Source organism: Lonchura striata, chromosome 20, assembly GCF_046129695.1.
Source record: "Lonchura striata isolate bLonStr1 chromosome 20, bLonStr1.mat, whole genome shotgun sequence".
In the NCBI taxonomy this organism is placed as follows: Eukaryota; Metazoa; Chordata; class Aves; order Passeriformes; family Estrildidae; genus Lonchura; species Lonchura striata.
In genome coordinates, this window is record NC_134622.1 from 8,280,394 (window position 1) to 8,298,490 (window position 18,097).

Here is an 18,097-nt window from a genome sequence, read left to right on the forward strand (position 1 = left end):
GATTCCTGGTTGTCCCAATATGGTAAATAGCACACAGTTAATGCACACCATGAAAAAATTTAATGAGCCAAAGAACCCAAATGTCCAGAAAGACTCACATTCCCAAGAGGAGACAGCTTTTTTCTGAGGTGACACCAGCAGCTCCCAAATCCCAGACATCTTCCTCACCCCTTTTGAAGGGCCCTATCCCTGCCACAGGGTAATTCCAGTGGTTCTCAAACATCAACTGGAGCATTCAGACTTCACCCTGAAAACTGCAGTGTGAAACAGAAACCAGCCCAGGCATCCTCCAGTGCAGCAGGCAAGAGTCCCACGAGATGCTACACAAACCACAGTGGTAAGAACTGCAAAAAACCCTCCTCAGCAACTCATCCTCACTCCCATGTGTCCAACACCTCACTGAGGTTTGCTCCAATTCACCTCTTTCCTCACATTTCATCTGTGACTTAGAAACAGCCATACCTCAAACTTCATATGCATCACACACTATGCATAAAATATTCTGTCAAAACAACAATTTTTCTTCTCCTTTTTTTGGACTGAAAGTGTAGACAGCTCAAGAACAGCTCCTGCACATGGATTTACTCCTTCACTGTTAATCCACCTGCAGGTAAAACTGCTTTTGACGTCACCTAACAGCCAAGAAATTCTGTGATCACAGTTTCCAGGATCTTCCTGTAGTTCACTGATTATCAAAAGTGGATCTGCAGTGACAGCTTTTAAAAACAGCTTTGGTTTGGGAAAGGAAATATAACTTGACTAGTTCATACTGACTAAATCCACAAACTATGATGGATTGTAAGAAAAAACACTTATAAAGAAAGGGTCAGGGTAAACTAAGTATCAGCCTCATAATTCCCCTTAACTGACTAAGTTCAGATAAAATCAAGTCTAGATTTTAACTTGAAAGTACAGAAAGGCAAAAATAAATTTTTTTAACTGTATCTAAGAACAATGAGTTGGTCCATTCTGATACTCCACAGGAAATGCACCAGGACCTTCTAGAAACAAAGTTTATTGCTACTACATTTATGATTACATGGAAAATACTCTACGTCACAGAAAATGCAACAATATATAAAGATATAACTCCAACTGGGACTTGCAAAACAGCCTCCAAGTCACAGAAAAAGGCAGGGAATGAAAGAGATCTTGAACTATGAGTGGTATAAATAATCCTTTAGATCTTGAGTAACCCAAAAGCAACCCAGAACTTCAAGGTTCTAGATACGTTTAAGTCTGATCTTAGAGACCACAGAGAAACACCAGCACCTACACAAATAAAGGCCATAATGGAACAAGTAAGTGACATTAATCATGACAGGTTCTGGATATAACATTCCAAGACAGCTAAACCATGAAGTTACAATGATTATATGGGAGAATTCCCACCTTGCAAACACCCCTTCTCTGCAAATCCAGCTTTTCAGATAGAATTAAAAGAGGAGTTGAAAAACATGAACCTGAGGAGACAAAACTCTATAGGGTATACACATTTTTTGACTTAGAGTAATTAATCATTTTGCCCCAAAATACTATTAATGAGGTGAAGAGTTCAGCTGATCTGAAATCATATACCTGCTTCATTTGCTGAGCAGCACTTGAACTTGTCATGAACTTGTGTGTTCACTCTGTAACACTGACAAACAGGACAGGAATCAGTCTGCTCTGCAGCTGATTTATATTCACATTTGTTAGACGTGTTCCCTGAAACGTGAACGCATTTTAATCCCTTCAGGAGAGCATTTGCTCCTCCAGGCAGCCCCGGGCTGTGCCCAGGAAGCCCAGCAGAGGTTTCACTGGAGCTCTGTGCCCCACAGCCAGGGAATGCTCTGGGCTGTTTGCAGCTCCCACAGGACAAGAGCCCTCTGACACGGGGAGGACATAAAAGGGAATTACCCAGATGTCCTTTCCCAGCAGCACGAGGCACGAGCAAGTAAAGCATATTTTACATTTAACATCATCCCTTCTCGTTTATAGGTGTCCTTTTCCTCAACACCTTTGTGACTGTATTTTCATTTTCAGTTTTACCCAAGAGCACGTCCCTCAACATGCACAGAATTTTTAAGTCCTGGCCAACAGTTTGTCCAGGTAATCCATCTGCATGAAACATTAATTTCTACATTTTTTTACTGCTGAAAGTTATGAACTAGAGGATTTTCAGAGAGGGTTGATGCATCTTTGTACCAAGAGAGTATCTTAAATTTTGCAGTAACCTTTGCAATCCTAAACAGGTGAAGCTGCTGATTTAAAAACTACACAGACCAACATCTTCCTCGAGCCTGAAGGGAAAAAGGAGGTCTGTCAAGACAGTCTGGGAGGGGCAACACTATGGGTGGTTTAGATGTAGAGCTGGGCAAGGACATGGGAATATCTCTTAGGATACTGGGAAGAAGCACAGCTCCAAGGTAGGACTGAGCCCTCTGTCTCACAGCTCCCTGAGCAGAGCCCCAGCAGGCCCAGGCTGTGATTTAACAGAGGGTGGGAGAGCACTGAAGGAGCATGGAAGGGAAATGGAACCTCACAGAGGCTCATTACTAGAGGGAGAATCACTGAAGGAGAGAGACACTGAAATGGAAGATACATTCAGCACTGTCCTGGCTATTTGCATGATTCAGAAGTATCACAAAGTAAATATTTACAGACAGCAGTCCTGCATAGGTCAGAATTTTTATCTGGACCAGTTGCAGTAGGAAGGGAAGGTACCATGTTCAGTTAACAGTCCAGCATTGAAACACTGAATCAGATTTGACTAAAGAACATAAATGACTTGAAGAGCTCAAGCCTGGCATCCAGGAAACGTTTGTTTGCATTATGAAACCACTGTCTGGTTACAGGTCTGTTCTTGAGATTGTTCTGTGCTGCACTGCACCTGCACGAGGAATAGACCCCTTCCAGCTCCAACAATTGTTAAAATCTTCAATGTGAGCCACTACACACACCAGAACTCTAAACAGTATTTTCAATCAGCCAAAACCTTAATTTAAATCATTTTGTACGCTAAAAGCCATAGAGGAATAAAATATTTCATCAGAACTTCTACAGAGAGCTTTAAAAGAGCATAAATTTCTTATTTATAAGAAATATTGTTCTCTACTACAGAATATTTTTTTCAGTTGCTTTCATGCATTTAACAGCAGCTGAAGCAGGGGCAGCTTCCCTTCCCTGTGAGCATCTCTCATTCATGCTACAGCTGAGAAATGAAACAACTCAGAAGATGAAGCCAGAGGAGCACAAGGACTGTGGAAAGGGACTTGAGGGGGGAACTGGAAAGGAGCTTTAGGGTCTGTCTCTACTTCTACCACAGTTTTTGTTCTGTAGATCCTTTTAGATCACAATGGAAAACAGGCCTGCCCTGAAAGAGCAACTAAAACGAGTGGTTGTAGGAGACAAAGAGTATTCAAAACAAAACAGCAGCAGCACAATGTAGCAAAATGAATATATTCTGATTCTGTGCATGTAATTTCAACCTGGAAGGTTACTTTTAATTGATGGGTGCAATGATTAAGAAGCTAGAGAGAAGGAACACTTGCGGAAGCAAACACTTGTAACATCCTCTCCACATGTTAAAAAACACACATTATAACTCCTAGAAAGAAGATTCCAAAACGCTGTTCTTTCCCATATTTCAGCAACAAGTTTAGGTATTTTAGTGACCAACATTAAACAGTGTATTCCAAACAAATCACCCTGCATATAAATCACAGAAGACCTCTCTTTCTTCAGCAGCCCATACCATATTACAAAGAAAAGCAATGTAAAGAAAAAATTAACCATGCTTTCACAAAAAAGAGTCACTGCTGTTGGCTTCTTTCCCCTGAACTTTTGAATCCCTGGGCTAAGCACGAAGCTCTTTCATCCCCCAACACAAGACACCACATTTCAGCTAACTAGAAATCCACTTCAAATATTCCAGACTTCCTTTCCAAATGTCAAGGTTGTTTAGTTAATCAGGAATAACAACATTCTGTGGAATAAAATTCCAGTGCAAAACTGCAACAGAACTGCACGGTCCTTGTGTGCAGTGACATAATTGTGTCCACTTCTTCAGGCACTTACACTGTGCCATCCCAGTTACCACCACCAGCTTTTGTTACAGTTGCTCTGGATTTTACCTCTCAAATCATCCTGCCTAGGATAACAATCCCTTTCCAAGCTCAAACAGTTCATAACTATACTGCTGTATGAAAATCAATAAAAGAATACTGCCACAAAAATCAAGACTAGACATCCTCACTGTAGTAAGTTGTCCCAGGTTACATCGATATTTAGAGTCATGAAAAGGTAACAGACTTGTTAAAACCATATCTGTGAAACACAAAGAAGCAGGTTTTGGACACCAGATTGTTCACAAGAAATACTTGCTTACTTGAGCCTGTTTAGCACTGACAATTCATACATCCACCTCAAATCCTGCCTAACTGCAACCAACTTAATACACACAGCTTTTCTAAGTACATAAAAATCAGCAAGCACGAAGTTCTTTACCATCAAGTCAGAATAATTCTAGCAAAAGCCACTTCCATTGTGCCCTGCAGCAGCCCGGAGATGACAGAAGCCGGGGATGTTTACAGGTCCCATATGAATAATTCAGCGTCAGCATCAGCAACAACTCCCCGGCACTGACAGCGAACGCGATGCTCGCCCGGCACGGAGCTGTGGCCGCAGCACATCCTCAGCAACTACCGCGCTCCTGGCCGAGCCTCCAAAGGGACGATTTTGAAGAACTGACCCTCCTTTTAATTTTTTTCTTTTTTTTAAACTTGCACTTCTCCTGCCCACAGCGCAAGGATGAGCACCCAGCACGGAGAAGATGCTCTGGGATTTCTGCAAAAACTTCCCAGCGAGGGCCACCCCTGGGTGCCCCGCCATCTCCTCAGCGTCAATGGGGGGAGAGCCCCGCGGGCACCGGGCACCCTCCGCCCCTGATCCGCCAAGCCCCCGCGCCCCCTGCGGCTGCCCCACGGGCACCCCCGGCTCCAGCGCCCTCCCCCCGGAGACCACAGGGCTCCGTCCCCGTGAGGAGGGAGGAGGACGGGATGGCCGGGCCCCCGCCTCTTCCCCCTCCTCCCCCTCCTCCTCCTCACAGCGGAGGCGCTCAGCCCGCTGCCCCCGCGCCGCCCCGCCGGGCTCCCCGCGCTTACCGAGGCGCGGCCCGGGCGGCGGGTGCCGGCGGGTCCCGGCGGGGCTGGGCGGGCGCGGCGTCTCACCTCACCCTCAGCGCCGCCGCCGCCGCCATCTTGCCTCCCCTCCCCCGGCCCCGCGCGCTCCGCCCCCTCCCGCCAGGTCCTGCCAGATACCGAACAAGCCGCGGCGCCGCTGCTCGGTACCTTTCACCGGCTACGGTGGCTCTCAACTTCCTCAGGTTGTGCCAATGTGTGTTGAGGCACAAGCTGTAACAGGCTGAGAAGAACCACCGGGGAGCTGGCGGTGGGAGGGTGCGGTGCTATGCCCCTTCCAGGACCGCTGGCCGGTGCGGCGGGGAGGGGCTCCTTCCCCTCCCGCTGAGGGCCGGGGGGGGCGCGGCCGCCATGAGGCGAACGGGGCCGGGCCCGTGAGGGGCTCCCGGGGCTGCGAGCGCCGGACCGGTGTAAAGTGATAATAACCCATAAGGGGCCCGGGCTGCGGCCGTGCCCATCAACGCGGCCTCAGGAGCCCCTCACGGGAGCATCGCCCGGAGCCCGTCCGGTCCCTCAGGGCTCTCCCGCCCCGTCCGCGGTGCTTCCCGCGCTGCCCCTGAGGTCGGGCCCGTGCCCCAGCGACGAATGACTTCCGAAAAATGTGAGAGAGGTTTAAATCTCGTTAACTGTGTGTTCATTCCTCCCCCGGAATGAGGAGTGTGTAACTCGTTCCCTGCCTTTCTCAGGAGTTTCAAGTCTGCACGGCGTCGTACGTGCAAATGTGTAACTCGGGATGTGCTAAAATCACAAATCCCTAATCAGGTTTACTATGGGAAAGATGGAGCATTAGGCAAGGTTAGATTATTTCACGGTCACAATTTCCATTAAATGGAGAAGTCGTGCCCACATTTGCAGGATGGGTGCCCACACAATTACCGGTTCAGACTAAAAGAGCTGGGGCTCAGCCCTGTGGCAAGCAGGATCGCTCAGAAAACACGTGTTGTACCACGGCTGTGTTATTACAGTGGTTAAAAAGTGCCACGCTATGGTGACACGGCACATCCAGGCTGATGTTGGCAGTCTCTAATCCCAACACAAGCCAATGACTCTCGCTTAGAATCACTTGGAAGTTAAAGGATAAGATATAAGAGCCAGGGAAGACCAGTGAGGCACACACCTGCTGAGGTCTGAGCTGCTCCTTAGGGCTCATTGAAATTGTATTCACCTTTTGTGCTTTAGCCCTACCCAGCTCTCACGCTCCACCATTGCTCTGCACACTTGTCTTCCATGTTGCCTGTTTGTAAAAGCAAAGTATCCAAGCCATCGTGCATCTGCCTGCCTGTTTCATGTTTATTTTAACACTTCCTCTCTCCTTCTGCCCTGCAGCTTTCTCCAGTGCTTGACTTCACTTCTAAACCATAACCAAAAGTTTCCCCCGTTTGCAGCCACACTCGGGATAGCCCACAGAACGTGCCTGAAGAGAAGCTCCTCCTGCCCTGCTTTTGAGCTTCCCCTTAACGCACGTCTCTTCCACAGCAACCCAGCAGGGATAAAAGGCACCACAGGCAGAAAACGCGACTTTCTCGCTGTTAATCACTACCGATGCACCGGCAGGGCAATGCGGCGTTCGCGCAGGGGCACAGCCCGAGCTCAGCGCACACCCTCGGGCCCGGCCAGGGCAGGTCCCGCTCCTCACGGGCGGCCCTGTGGCAGCAGGAGCGGGACAAATCTCCCCAGAACGGCACGGCCCGGACCCCGTTCCCGCGGCAGCGGCCGGGCGGCCCCGCCCCGAGGCGGGGACCGTGGAGCGGGGAGGGGGTGGGACCCTTTCGTGCGGCGGAACCTTCGCGCCGCGGCTGGCGTTTCCGGGCGGTGCGGCGGCGGCGCGGGGGCGGTCGCCATGGCAGCGGGCCCGTGGTGCTGGGGCCCGCCGGCGGCGCTGCCGCCGCTGCCGCCGGTGCTGCTGCTGCTGCTGCCGCTGCTGCTGCTGCTCGGGGGCGCGCGCCGCCTGCGCCGGGGCCGCGCGGGGTTCCGCGGGTGCGCGCGGGGCGGGCGCGCCCTGGTGCTGACGGCTCACCCCGATGACGAGGCCATGTTCTTCGCCCCCGCCCTGCTCGGCCTGCGCAGCGCCGGGGCCGCCCCCGCCGTGCTCTGCTGCTCCGCAGGTGAGCGGGGACCACCCACGCACCCATACACCCCCCCCACACACACCCCCGGGGCAAGGGAAGGCCGCCGTGATGGCTCCCCACGTGTGTGGCCCTCGCGCCGTGACGCGAGGACCTTCCACCCCTGGCTGTGGGGGAACTGAGGCACGGTGCGGCCACTTCCGCCTCCCCTCTCCTTTACAAGAGCGTGTCGTGACAGAACAGAGGGGAACGTGTTCAAACTGAAAGTTGGGACGCTGAGGCACTTGCAGCATGGCGGTGTCAGTGGCCTGTCAAAGGTGCACGGCCTTTTGGCATCTCCCTATAATTCGGTTGTCTTGCAGAAGACTTGTTTGGATGGTCCAGTTTTAATGTCGCGATACATTGACTGCAACACACCTAAAATAGCCCTTGCGTTGCAATCCGATCATGGAACAATAGCCCGGAAGGGAATGCGAGGCCGCGCTGTCCATCAGTGCTGGCCTGGAGGCAGCATCGATGTGTCTTCATTTGCTGCAGACAAATGTTTGTTCTCCAGGATGTCCGGGGAGGTGCCTCAGCCTGTGGGGTCTGTGTCGGTGCTGCTTTAGCTTGCCCTCAAATCACTTTTTCCTGAGTCACTGGTGTAATTTAAGCTTGTTTGTTTATTTTTTCATGCCTGACAGGAACATGGAAATCAGAGTATCCCTTTGTAACAGCCTCTTACATATTTTAGGACTGTTATCTGCCTCTTCTGCTTTATGTTCTCCAGACTAAACAATCTGATTACTTGCAGTTTTCCCTCATAGATCATGCTTTCTAAAACTCTAATCATTCTCATCACTCTCCCTTAGACTCTTCCGTTGGTTCATGTAATTTTTGGAAGGGCAGTGATGACAAACTAGAAGCAGCACTGCTGCTGGGACTGAATAGAGTGGAGAGATTCTTACAGGCTCCACTGTTTGCCCAGAACAAGAACTTCTCACAGCACATTACACTTTTGTGTTCTTGTGATCTGTTGAAGCTCCAGATTGTTCTGCACAACTGACACCTGAGTAGTTTTTCCGTTGTTCATGTTTCTGTGCATAAGAAACGATCTTGTCTGAATTGATCTCTCAGACCATATTGTAGTACCAGAATTCTTACACTGAGAGCTGCTTAGCTTTGGGAAGGAGCCCCCTGTGCCTTTGGCACATTTCCGTCATTCCCAAAGCTTTCTGTCCTGCCAGACCATCCAGGTGAGAAGACAGGGATTGAACTATTGAAGTCCAGTGGTTTGGTGGCTTCACTGGTGGCTCTGCACTTCCCATTCAATATTTAGTGCAGACATTTCTTTGTCTCTGCTGAGGGACAGAGGTCTGTTCATCCAATTTGACTTCTCCACAGCTGTGGGGAGATTACTGAAATGCAGCTCTGCCATTTCAGTTTTGGAGACTAATACACTGCTGCTGGTAGAGAACTTTCCAAAGAAGTGTTGTGTTTCTGTTTATTTTGTTGAATTTTCTTTTCTCTTTACTCCTGATTCAGTGGCATGCCACATTCAGTGTATTTGATGTTTCCTTCTAGATACTTTCTTACTTGTAAGGAAATGTAGAGGAGAGCACCTTTATGAGCTAAGAGATTTTTATTTTAAAAGCCTCTGATTAGTTTTGTGCGTGATTCAGATGGTTCATCCTCTCATTGTTTGAGTGATTGATGATGACAAGTGAGTTGATCAAAGACACTGCAAATTGTTAACACTGAGACAAAATCATTACTTAAAAACCATTGTACTTGCAGTTTTCAGTTATCAATCAATTTGACTTAGAAATGAGTTAGAATTACAGCACTGGGAAAAAGAAATCAGTCTTTGACATGCTGAATAATCTTAGATTGAATTAATAACCCAGTCTAAATGTGCTTTGCTCTCTGTAGTAGCTGGCTCTGTAGTGAGTGCTCCATGGATGAGGTCCAGCAGCTGCAGCTACTCAGCTGGTTTTGCTCTCAACAGCTGCCCATTCCTTCTGGTGAGCACTGACATACTCCTGATGTCCTGACACATTTCTGCAGCTCTGGAGCTGTTTCTTTGAGTTCAGCAGAAGTCAGGTGTTTTGAGAGCAGTGGGAGTGTTTGGATAAAGCATCACCTGCAGTCTGCTGTGACACTGCACTGCAGCAAAAGGTGTTACCTTTCCATGTTGGTAATGGCCTGGTAAAAATCAGTCTGAAATGAACCCTCTTGTACTCATTCAGTCATTCCAGACAAGCTGCACTCTTCAGTTCATTCTGCTGGAGCTGGAACTTGCAATCCAGGGTTCATCCCACAGTCAGTCACTGTCAGTCTCCCAAAATCATTCAGTCACAGGCTGTGGGAAGAGGCTTTGTTTTTTTCTAGTTACTCTTTCCCTCTTTGAAAATTTTATAAAGCTTGCTAGTGATGGCTCAGATTGCAACAGTGCTCCAGAGAAATGCTAGATTTAGATGACTCACACCCACAACAATAAAAAGTTCTAGTGTAATTCAAGACAGCTGACTACAGACTTGAATCACACATTAATACTCAGCTGTATTTTTTTAATTTTATTACTTCAAAGTTAAAACTGAGTTGCAAGTATTGCCCTGCATAGAGCAATGTTCTGGAAGGGGCATCACAGCTCTGGCAGGGACTTTGCATGGCTGAGGCTAAGAAAAAATAAGGGAATGTCAGGGCAAGATGAGAGGAAAATAATTCAGTGAAGAAGTAGCCAATGTTTTAAGATAATGAATTCCATTTCCCTGTTGTTCATCTCTGTCACAACTTTCCCCAACTGCCTTTATCTTGATTAGGTTTTCTATCTTCTTTTGCCTCTGTAAGTTTTTGCAATCTTGCCATATCAGTTCTACGTTAATTTCTCTGTGAATGGAACAAGGAAGAAGATGCTGAACTGTTTGGACCCCTAAATTGAATTAGATGGTGTTTGCTGTTTTCAGGAAATTATTACAATCAAGGAGAGATTCGTAAGAAAGAGCTGGAACAGAGTTGTTGTGTCCTGGGGATTCCTGCTTCTGATGTCACAGTCATTGATCACAGGTAACTGGTTTTCATTTCCAGTACAATTCCACTGCAGTTTTAAAGGGGGTTGAAGTTCACTTTAACATTCGTGAGAGCTGACTGTGTCATTCTAAAAAGCCTTGAGGAATCTCAAGAAAGACAATATTAGATATTTATGTAAATTCTTCTCATAAATCTAATTAATGCAGAAGACAATTCTTTTGCATTATGGGGATCACAGTTCCTAGGTGAAGCTCTGTTCATGGAGCATTTAGAATAATGATAACCACACTTGCTGGGATCTGGCACCATGTGTTTGGGCACCATGATCATGTTTTGTTGTGTAACAACTTATTGCAGTGTTAGACAGAAATTCTCTGAATTGCCTGGGGCAGGTTTGTAGGTGGTCTTTGCAGGGTTTGTGTGGAATTCCATTATATTTACAATCTGCTTTAGTCCTGGCTAAAGACAAAAGTGAACTGCAGTACTAAAGACAGTCCACAATAACATGACAGTAAGATTCTTCAAAATTAAACCATGCAAGTTTTGTTTTTCTAAGGTGTGGTGTTGTTTCAGCTGTGTGTATCTGTAGAGGGTGGCAAAGCTGACACTTCTCTGTGCAGGAACTCTCTTCTGGGAGGGTGATTTAACACTTTGAATCAGTAAAACTTGGAACTAATATTGTAAAAGCCTCTCAAATTGCCCAATCACAGCCTGTATAAAATCTGAATGAGACACTGATTGCTAGGAAACACGATACAAGTGGTTGTTTCACTTGTAAACAGCTATCACACAGCCCATAAAGAATATTTCTGTTTATGAAGAAATAATAGCAACATATTGATTTAAAGCCACTCCAGCTAGAACAGAGTTGAAAAAAACTCTGCCTCCAGGCAGGCCCTTTTCCCATGACCATATTTTCCCTTGAGCTAAGGCAGAAGAAACCACAGTCCAGAATATGAATCTTTTTGAGTTCTTTGCTTTTTTTAGCTCTAGGTTTCTCTCCAAGTTTTCAGCTTGTTGAGGAAAACAGCATAAAAGTTGTTTTTCCTTTGGAATGAGAAGAGATGTTTCCATTCACTTCTCATGAGCTGGCTTTGGGTAACGGCAAGTTCTGTAGTACGAGCATATGACAATGCCCAAAACATTCTGGGGAGGAATAAGGAAAAAGCTGCTCAGCTTTGCTAAGCATAAAGTCTGCTCAATGAACCATCTTTGACATTAAAGCCCTGAAGCCACTTGGCCTTTTATCCTCTAAAGCAATGTGAGGTTGGCTGGTGAGTGATGCAAGTTCTGATGCTGCTCAGTCACCCCACACACACAGCCCAGGGGAGCTGCTTGTTGCAAGTCAGTCTTTGGAAGGTGAAGGCTATTTCAGAGAAATGTCTTGGCTGGTGCCTCTTTCTTACTTTATTATTGTTGCATACATTTCTGAACTGATCTGTTATCTCCCCCTCTAAAGGCAGTGTCTGAAATGACAGAGCCATCCAATTGCCCAGAGCTGGGCTGGAATGTACATCATTGCTCCAAGAAACAGGTTTTGATTTGAGGTCTTTATCTCTGAGTTAGATTGCTCTGAGATAACCATCAAACCCTTCAACTTTGTTGTGCATTCAGGGAGTAAATGAAGTTAAGTTCTTGGTGAATTTTGCTCTGAGCTTGTTTACACAGCAAAGTTAAGTGTGTTTACAATGCATTATTTACTGTGCCATAACTCACCATGTGGATGCTCTTCATGAAACACATCTGTGGATCAGGTGTTAGCAGGCTGGTAGAGGATCAGGCTTAATTTCTAGACCACACTGAATTTTTAGTGTAGCTGATTTTTAGATACTCTTTTCCAGTGGTTTAGACAAAACACTAGGACTCAGGGTTTTTGAAACTTACTCAAAGTTCTTGGATTCTTTAAGATCAATAGTTTGCCTGTCTCTCTTAAGACTTACATAATTTGCAGGTTATACAAAAATATTTGCTGGTATGGCATTATGTGGAACTTGCTAAGGTAATTAATTATTTACCACTAGATTTCAATGTAAATTCGTGCCTACAGAATACAGCTCAGGAGGCTGTTCGTCCTTAGCATTTTAAGATCAGAGCCCTTTGGCTCTTTTGTTCCTTGCTGAACTCTTCAGAAGATAGTTTGCCATCAATGTAAAGAAGGAGCACAGTGCTCTGGAGAGCAGCTGGCCTGCTGCCCATCTCCCATTGCTTACACAAACACTGTATGCTTTACATTAGCCAAGTTGCAGCTTTGTGTTTTGGTAAGGAAAGCCCAAAGGATTGCAAGGTCTGGACCTGCTCCAGCCATTGTAGTGTGGAGCTGAGTCATGCTGCTTCCTCTTTCTTTGTGTGATCTACAAGTGAGTGAGTAAAATTTGCAAGATGTAAAAGGGCAAATAGATTTTCAAAGCCAGGTGATTGACTTGCTCTGTCATCTCTGGGCAGGCAGGTGTAACATCCCCATGACATTTGGGACTGTGTGTGAACTTGTGAAGAGAAAGTTTCAATCAGCCTATGATGAAATCTGTGCTAAACACCAAATCCTTCTTAAGCAGTGTCTTGCCTTAAACAATGCCTCTCTCAAGGATTCCCAGAATTCCCAACAGGACCAGTTCAGTCTCTATCACACGACTGCTGTTCCTGGATCCTTCAGGAGCTGTGTTTGATGTTGCCATTGGGTTTTTTATCTCACTTAAAGACAACTCAAATCTGCACAAATATGGCCCCAAATTATACCCACATTTGAGCCCTAGAGATCCGAGATCACCACACATTTCCTGCAGAAAAGTTCTTTGCTCTATGGGACGTGTCCAGGAGTGAGAAGGGCAGGAATGTCTGGCCATGCACACTTGTTCCAGACTAATTTAGATTTGAGCTCTGGACTCTTCCAACTTGTAACTAGTACATGTCAGGCACCAGATTTGCAGGTGTTCTCTGAGCTGCCATGTCATTGTCACAGCTCCCACTCTACAGCAACCAGCTGCACTTAGGGGAGAAAAGTTTCACAGTCCACTTTTGTTACCATTCCCACACAAGGCTTAACACTTGGAGCAGCCCAGCTCAGAACCTGTGCTTATGTTGTTCAAAGTTAATTTCTGGATTGGTATATTTTTATCATCTTATGTGCTTCAACAGCAGATTTTCCTGTGAGTTAAGCTCCCATTTACACTGGGTACATCTGCCAATGCTCTGGCTGTCTATTAGTCTGAAACATTGCACATAAAGAGGAGATGATTTCTGATCTGCCTTCTCTTTCTAAAGATAAGCAGATAAAAGGAAGCCCAAATTATTCTTTTTTTTCTAATGTATGTTTTGGGTTCATGGAAGATAAATATCAGATGTTTTACTGTGGATTCTGAAGTGTTTGTGCACAGTCGTTCTGGACAGAAAGTAAAACTGACTATTAGCATCTTTAATATGACAGAAAATATTTGGCCCAAGTTTGCACTGCAAAGAAAATAATAGCTGAGATCTGTGTAAACTGGAAAATTTTCCATTCACAGTCGGACGCTTTCGGCAAACAATGTTACATCTCTTTCCAAGTTTCCATGGAAATTGCACTCCCTTTGCTTTTTTATTATTATTACTTCACTGAAGTCCAAAAGGGCTCTGATCAGACACTGCACAGAAGAGAGGACATCTGCCCATGCCCTATCACAGGCTATTTTTATGAGGCTGCAAAGAGGCTCAACATATTTTTTTTTTTACATTTTTTATGTAATAATTCTGTGGTGTTGGACTAATTTTTTCCACCTCTAAGATAAATAGGCTTTATTGCACTTCCTCATATTTAACTTCTAACAAACTTCCTTCTATGACCTCTCCATGACAGAGAAATGAGTCTGTAAGGTCATGGGAAAAATATATCCTTAAGTAAATAGTGTGTATGTCTGGTTGTGGTGATCACAAAGATACAAAAACACTCAAGCCCTTCAGAGAACAAAATTCATCACTGGAAATCTGAGGCTTTTTATTAGAGTTTAGAAGCACAATCATTAAGTCTATCCCATTGATCCAGTTTGGATTTGCTGTCCTTGGGTTTATTGATGGAGGGTGCTGAGTGCACAGAGCTGTGGGATTCTAAAAAATGTGTTCATCTTACTTATTATGTGTTTCCATCACAAAAGTGATATTATTGCCTAATATTTCTTCTTTCCTTTTCTAATGTTTCATATTTTGGAATCAGTAGTTAATAGTTTTAATTCTGCTGGAGTAATTGTGGTAATGAGTTACATTTTGTCTTCCTAAGTTCCCCGTGGTATCGTGGTTTGACATTTTATTTTACTGCTAATTCTAAAAAGCTGATCTGTATGCTGATTAAAATTACTGCCATGCTTTATTCTGGAAGAGCTGCATATTTCAGGAGTGAATGATGGGATTTTCTTAGTCTTCCTTACGCCAGCAATGCTGTAAAGGCCTTTTTTTTTTCCAGAATTTTCTGTAATTAAGAACGACATCTGTGGGACCAGAAATCTGACATGTAAATTGATCAGTGTGTATTGCAGGGAAATCAACTTACATCCCTTGATTCAGCCAAACACACTCAAAATCATCCTGAACACTAACAAGCTTCATCATGACAAGAAGGCACTTTGTCAGTCAGGTGGGGATCTTGATATTTATCAATCTGTAGCCAAATTTAATTTCTGTTTAGTGTAATTCTGGAAATGTAAATTCTTTTATTTCTGAGAAGACAATAAAAGATTTGGCCACCTATTTATATTTATATTTCTAAATAGATAATTTTTTCAAAATGCTTTCCCACATGGCAGTTCCTGCTGGCATTTTAGGACCTCAGAACACTTGATAAAAAGAATTATATAAAAGTCTGCCTTCAGGCATCTGCTTTTATAAGTGTTGCTCTGTGCAGTAATTTAAAAGGAAATTCTTCTGGGGGTTGAGCTGTCTCACAGCCCTCCAGGAAAGCTGCTTTCTGAAACAAAGCCTTGCATTGCACTAAGTGAGGTTAGCTGTTTTGTCCTGAGTTAGATATTTTTGTCAATAAGGAAATCTGCCCTTTTTTTCCCTCTGGGGCTGCCGTGAACCAGGTCCTTCCTCAGCCTTCCAGCAAAAGAAATTTCCTTGCTGTCCACCAAGGGGGAAGGGGAAAAAGATCCTTTCAGAGCCAGGGGGCCCTGGATTCCCTCAGCAGGGCAATGAGCAGTGATACCTCTGGAAACACTCGAGGAGTCTCTCTCAGATGTCAACAGAGTCCTGTCCCAGCACATCAGTGAAGTCACAGCAGGGACTGATTGAGGGATAGAGCCTGGCCAGAGAAACCAAGGGCTGAGAATAAATGCAGGGGGAAATGAAGGAATACAGCTAGAGGACAAAATGGAAATCAAATCAAAATACTCAGCATTGAAATTTATACTTTGAATTCTCAAGATGATTTTAGCAGAATAAAAACTATGAAATACTGATCTCAAAATATGAAAGATGAGAAGAGGGCTTCCAGCCATCCCCTGAAGCTGATGAAAGTTTGATTTGACTTAAAAACCATCAGCATTGCTAAGCTTATGGTAAGAAAAGAAATAAAGCTGTGCATAATGGCTGCATTTCAGGAGTCTGGGGCTGAAGATAGGGACATGCAGGAGAACAGGAAAATCCATTACAAGTTTTTTTTTTTTCTTTTGTTCATTCTTAGTTCATTCAGAACTGCATTTACTACTCTTTCATGAATGATTTTTCAAAGTCCTCCACATACATTAAAGACAGGCATAATCTTCAGAGCTAAGAAAGCTCCAAGGAGCCATCCTGGATTTGCAGATGGTTCTTGTCCCAGCTTTGCTGTCTCCTGGGAACACAGATTTCCTGGCTGGGAGCCATTCTGTCACTAAAATACTTGTGTCCAAGCAGAAGGAAGTGTCTTTAGGTTTGCTGATTTCCTGTTAAAACATTTTGAGTGGACTTTCTTTGTGGTTCCAGGAAGCTATAGAAAGATAGAGTCTTTAGATTAAAGCTATTTTCAACAGTTATACCCAGGAGTCCCCTTTTAAGCACAGCAAACTACAACAGCCTCTTTATTTTGCTGGTTACACATGGAACAATTCCATGTGTTTTGCCAACACTGACCCTGAGGATCTAATGGAGAATGACAGGCACTTTCCTTTTGCTTCTGAAGGTTCCCTGCTTTGATAGCCCAGCAACATCTCTGATAGTCCCTCATTGAACCTGTAGCTGTTAATTATATGCAGACACAGGTCTTCTTTCAGAGAAATGTTTAACTCTTACTCTTAAAGAGTAACAATTATATCAAATAATCACAGCAAGTTAAAAAAGGGGAACAAACAGAAAAAATGTATCAGGGATTCTGCTTAAGCTTTTGAATCTCTGCATTCCTCCGAGCTTACTCAGGGCAAATATATTCCTATTTCTGCTGGGAATGTTCTTAAAAGCCTTCTCACAATAATGGATCAGGCATTAATGCCTTGATCACAAGAACTGTGTTTTTTTTTTGTGGATTCTCATAATCTTATTTTAATTGTAGCTACAGTAGAAAATAGAAGTACCTCATTTAAAGTAAATCTGTGAGATCTGAGGTTGTGACATGCTTTGGAAACATCATCCTTTCCATCTGCAATGGACTTGCATTTTCTGCAGGTAATTACTGTATTGGAAAGCAGAGGAGGGGATTTGCAGTCTCTCTGGGCAAACTCCTCCTTGGGATCCAGTCTAAAGAATTTCAGTTCCATCAATTCCAACAGGGGTTGGCCACTGACTTCAGCACACCCAGGAATTGTCACGAAACAGTCAAAAAGAGAGGACGAAGTCTTATTAAAAAAATAAAATGTAAGTATGGGGAAAGTTGGAAAGGGAACTGTACAATGGGTGTTGTGTAAAATGTGTTTTCTCTTAATGACCTTCCAGTTCAGATTGGCTCTGTTTACACACAAATCAAAAACTGGTTTGTCTCCCTGCCAGCACAGCAAAGCTCAGTCTGGGATCTGAGTTTCCAGCTGTGTCTTTTGCCTCTGACATCCTCCCAGTAATAAAAGTTGTGTGGCTGGGATTTGGCTGGAATTGCAGATGATGTTGCGAGCCAGAACCGAGTTCAGCCTTCTCTTCCTCTGCAAGACAATAGAAGTTAAAGCTTGTTTGTGTCAATAAAAAAAGCATGTACAACTCCTAAGCCCTCAGGGAGCAGATATGATTAATAAGACGCTCTTTTTCCATCATCGTCTTTCTAACCCTGACCAATGTTAGTAGTAAGTCTGTGGGAACTCAGACTTTTGTCTTCCTCATTTCCAAGGTGGAGCAGAAGCTTTTGTGGAGTTCACCTGTGAAGATGCAGCATCCAGAGAACAGATACAGTTACATAACCTTTGCAGTGTTCCTTAATCCAGGTTTTTTGTTCTTCACTTCAAACTCCCCGGAGGGTACAGTGTATTAAGTGCTGTCTTTACTCTGCAAGCATTAACAGCTTCCCTGCAGAGACAGGAACCTCTTCTCAGGTGAAGTGGCATTGCTAACATGCCTTGTAGTTGTCACTTTCCTGTTTCCTTCTCTTTTCAAACATTGTTGTAGGAAACTCTGGAGTTGTTCCAGGTCCTGGGTGCTCTCTGGATGTAGGCAAAGCTCTCTCAGTTCATACAAGAGCAATAAGTGATTAAATTATTCAGTGCAGGATTCTTCTTACAGCAGCTGAAAGCTCCAGCTGCAGTCAGCAATTCCACTTGCAGGTTGCACATTGGTCACCTCATTGTAAAATACCCATTTGTAAAGCTCTATAGCAGTTGTTAATCTCCACTCTTGTGTTAATAAAACCCTCTTTGACACATGACTGAAAACTCCTCCAGTTGACAGTGTCAGTGTGAGCCAGCAAAGGTGCTCTCAGCAGTCTGG

The 18,097-nt window shown here is 44.7% G+C and overlaps 2 protein-coding genes across 3 annotated transcripts in view; one reads left to right on the plus strand and one right to left on the minus strand.

Moving 5' to 3' along the window:
* NCOR1 (nuclear receptor corepressor 1) overlaps positions 1-5,255 on the minus strand; it is a 55,160-nt gene extending 49,905 nt beyond the window's left edge. Inside the window, exon 1 of one of the 2 annotated variants that reach the window (XM_021524934.2) lies at positions 5,145-5,255. The gene's annotated coding sequence lies outside the window, so the exon portion shown is untranslated. The remainder of the gene's footprint in view (positions 1-5,144) is intronic. The other variant, XM_021524936.2, reaches the window with a different exon arrangement.
* A 1,765-nt stretch (positions 5,256-7,020) lies between these two features.
* Positions 7,021-18,097, plus strand: part of PIGL (phosphatidylinositol glycan anchor biosynthesis class L) — a 51,885-nt gene continuing 40,808 nt past the window's right edge. The window contains exons 1-2 of the mRNA XM_021524933.3: positions 7,021-7,285; positions 10,192-10,291. Coding sequence (XP_021380608.3) covers positions 7,021-7,285; positions 10,192-10,291 — 365 coding nt within the window. The remainder of the gene's footprint in view (positions 7,286-10,191; positions 10,292-18,097) is intronic.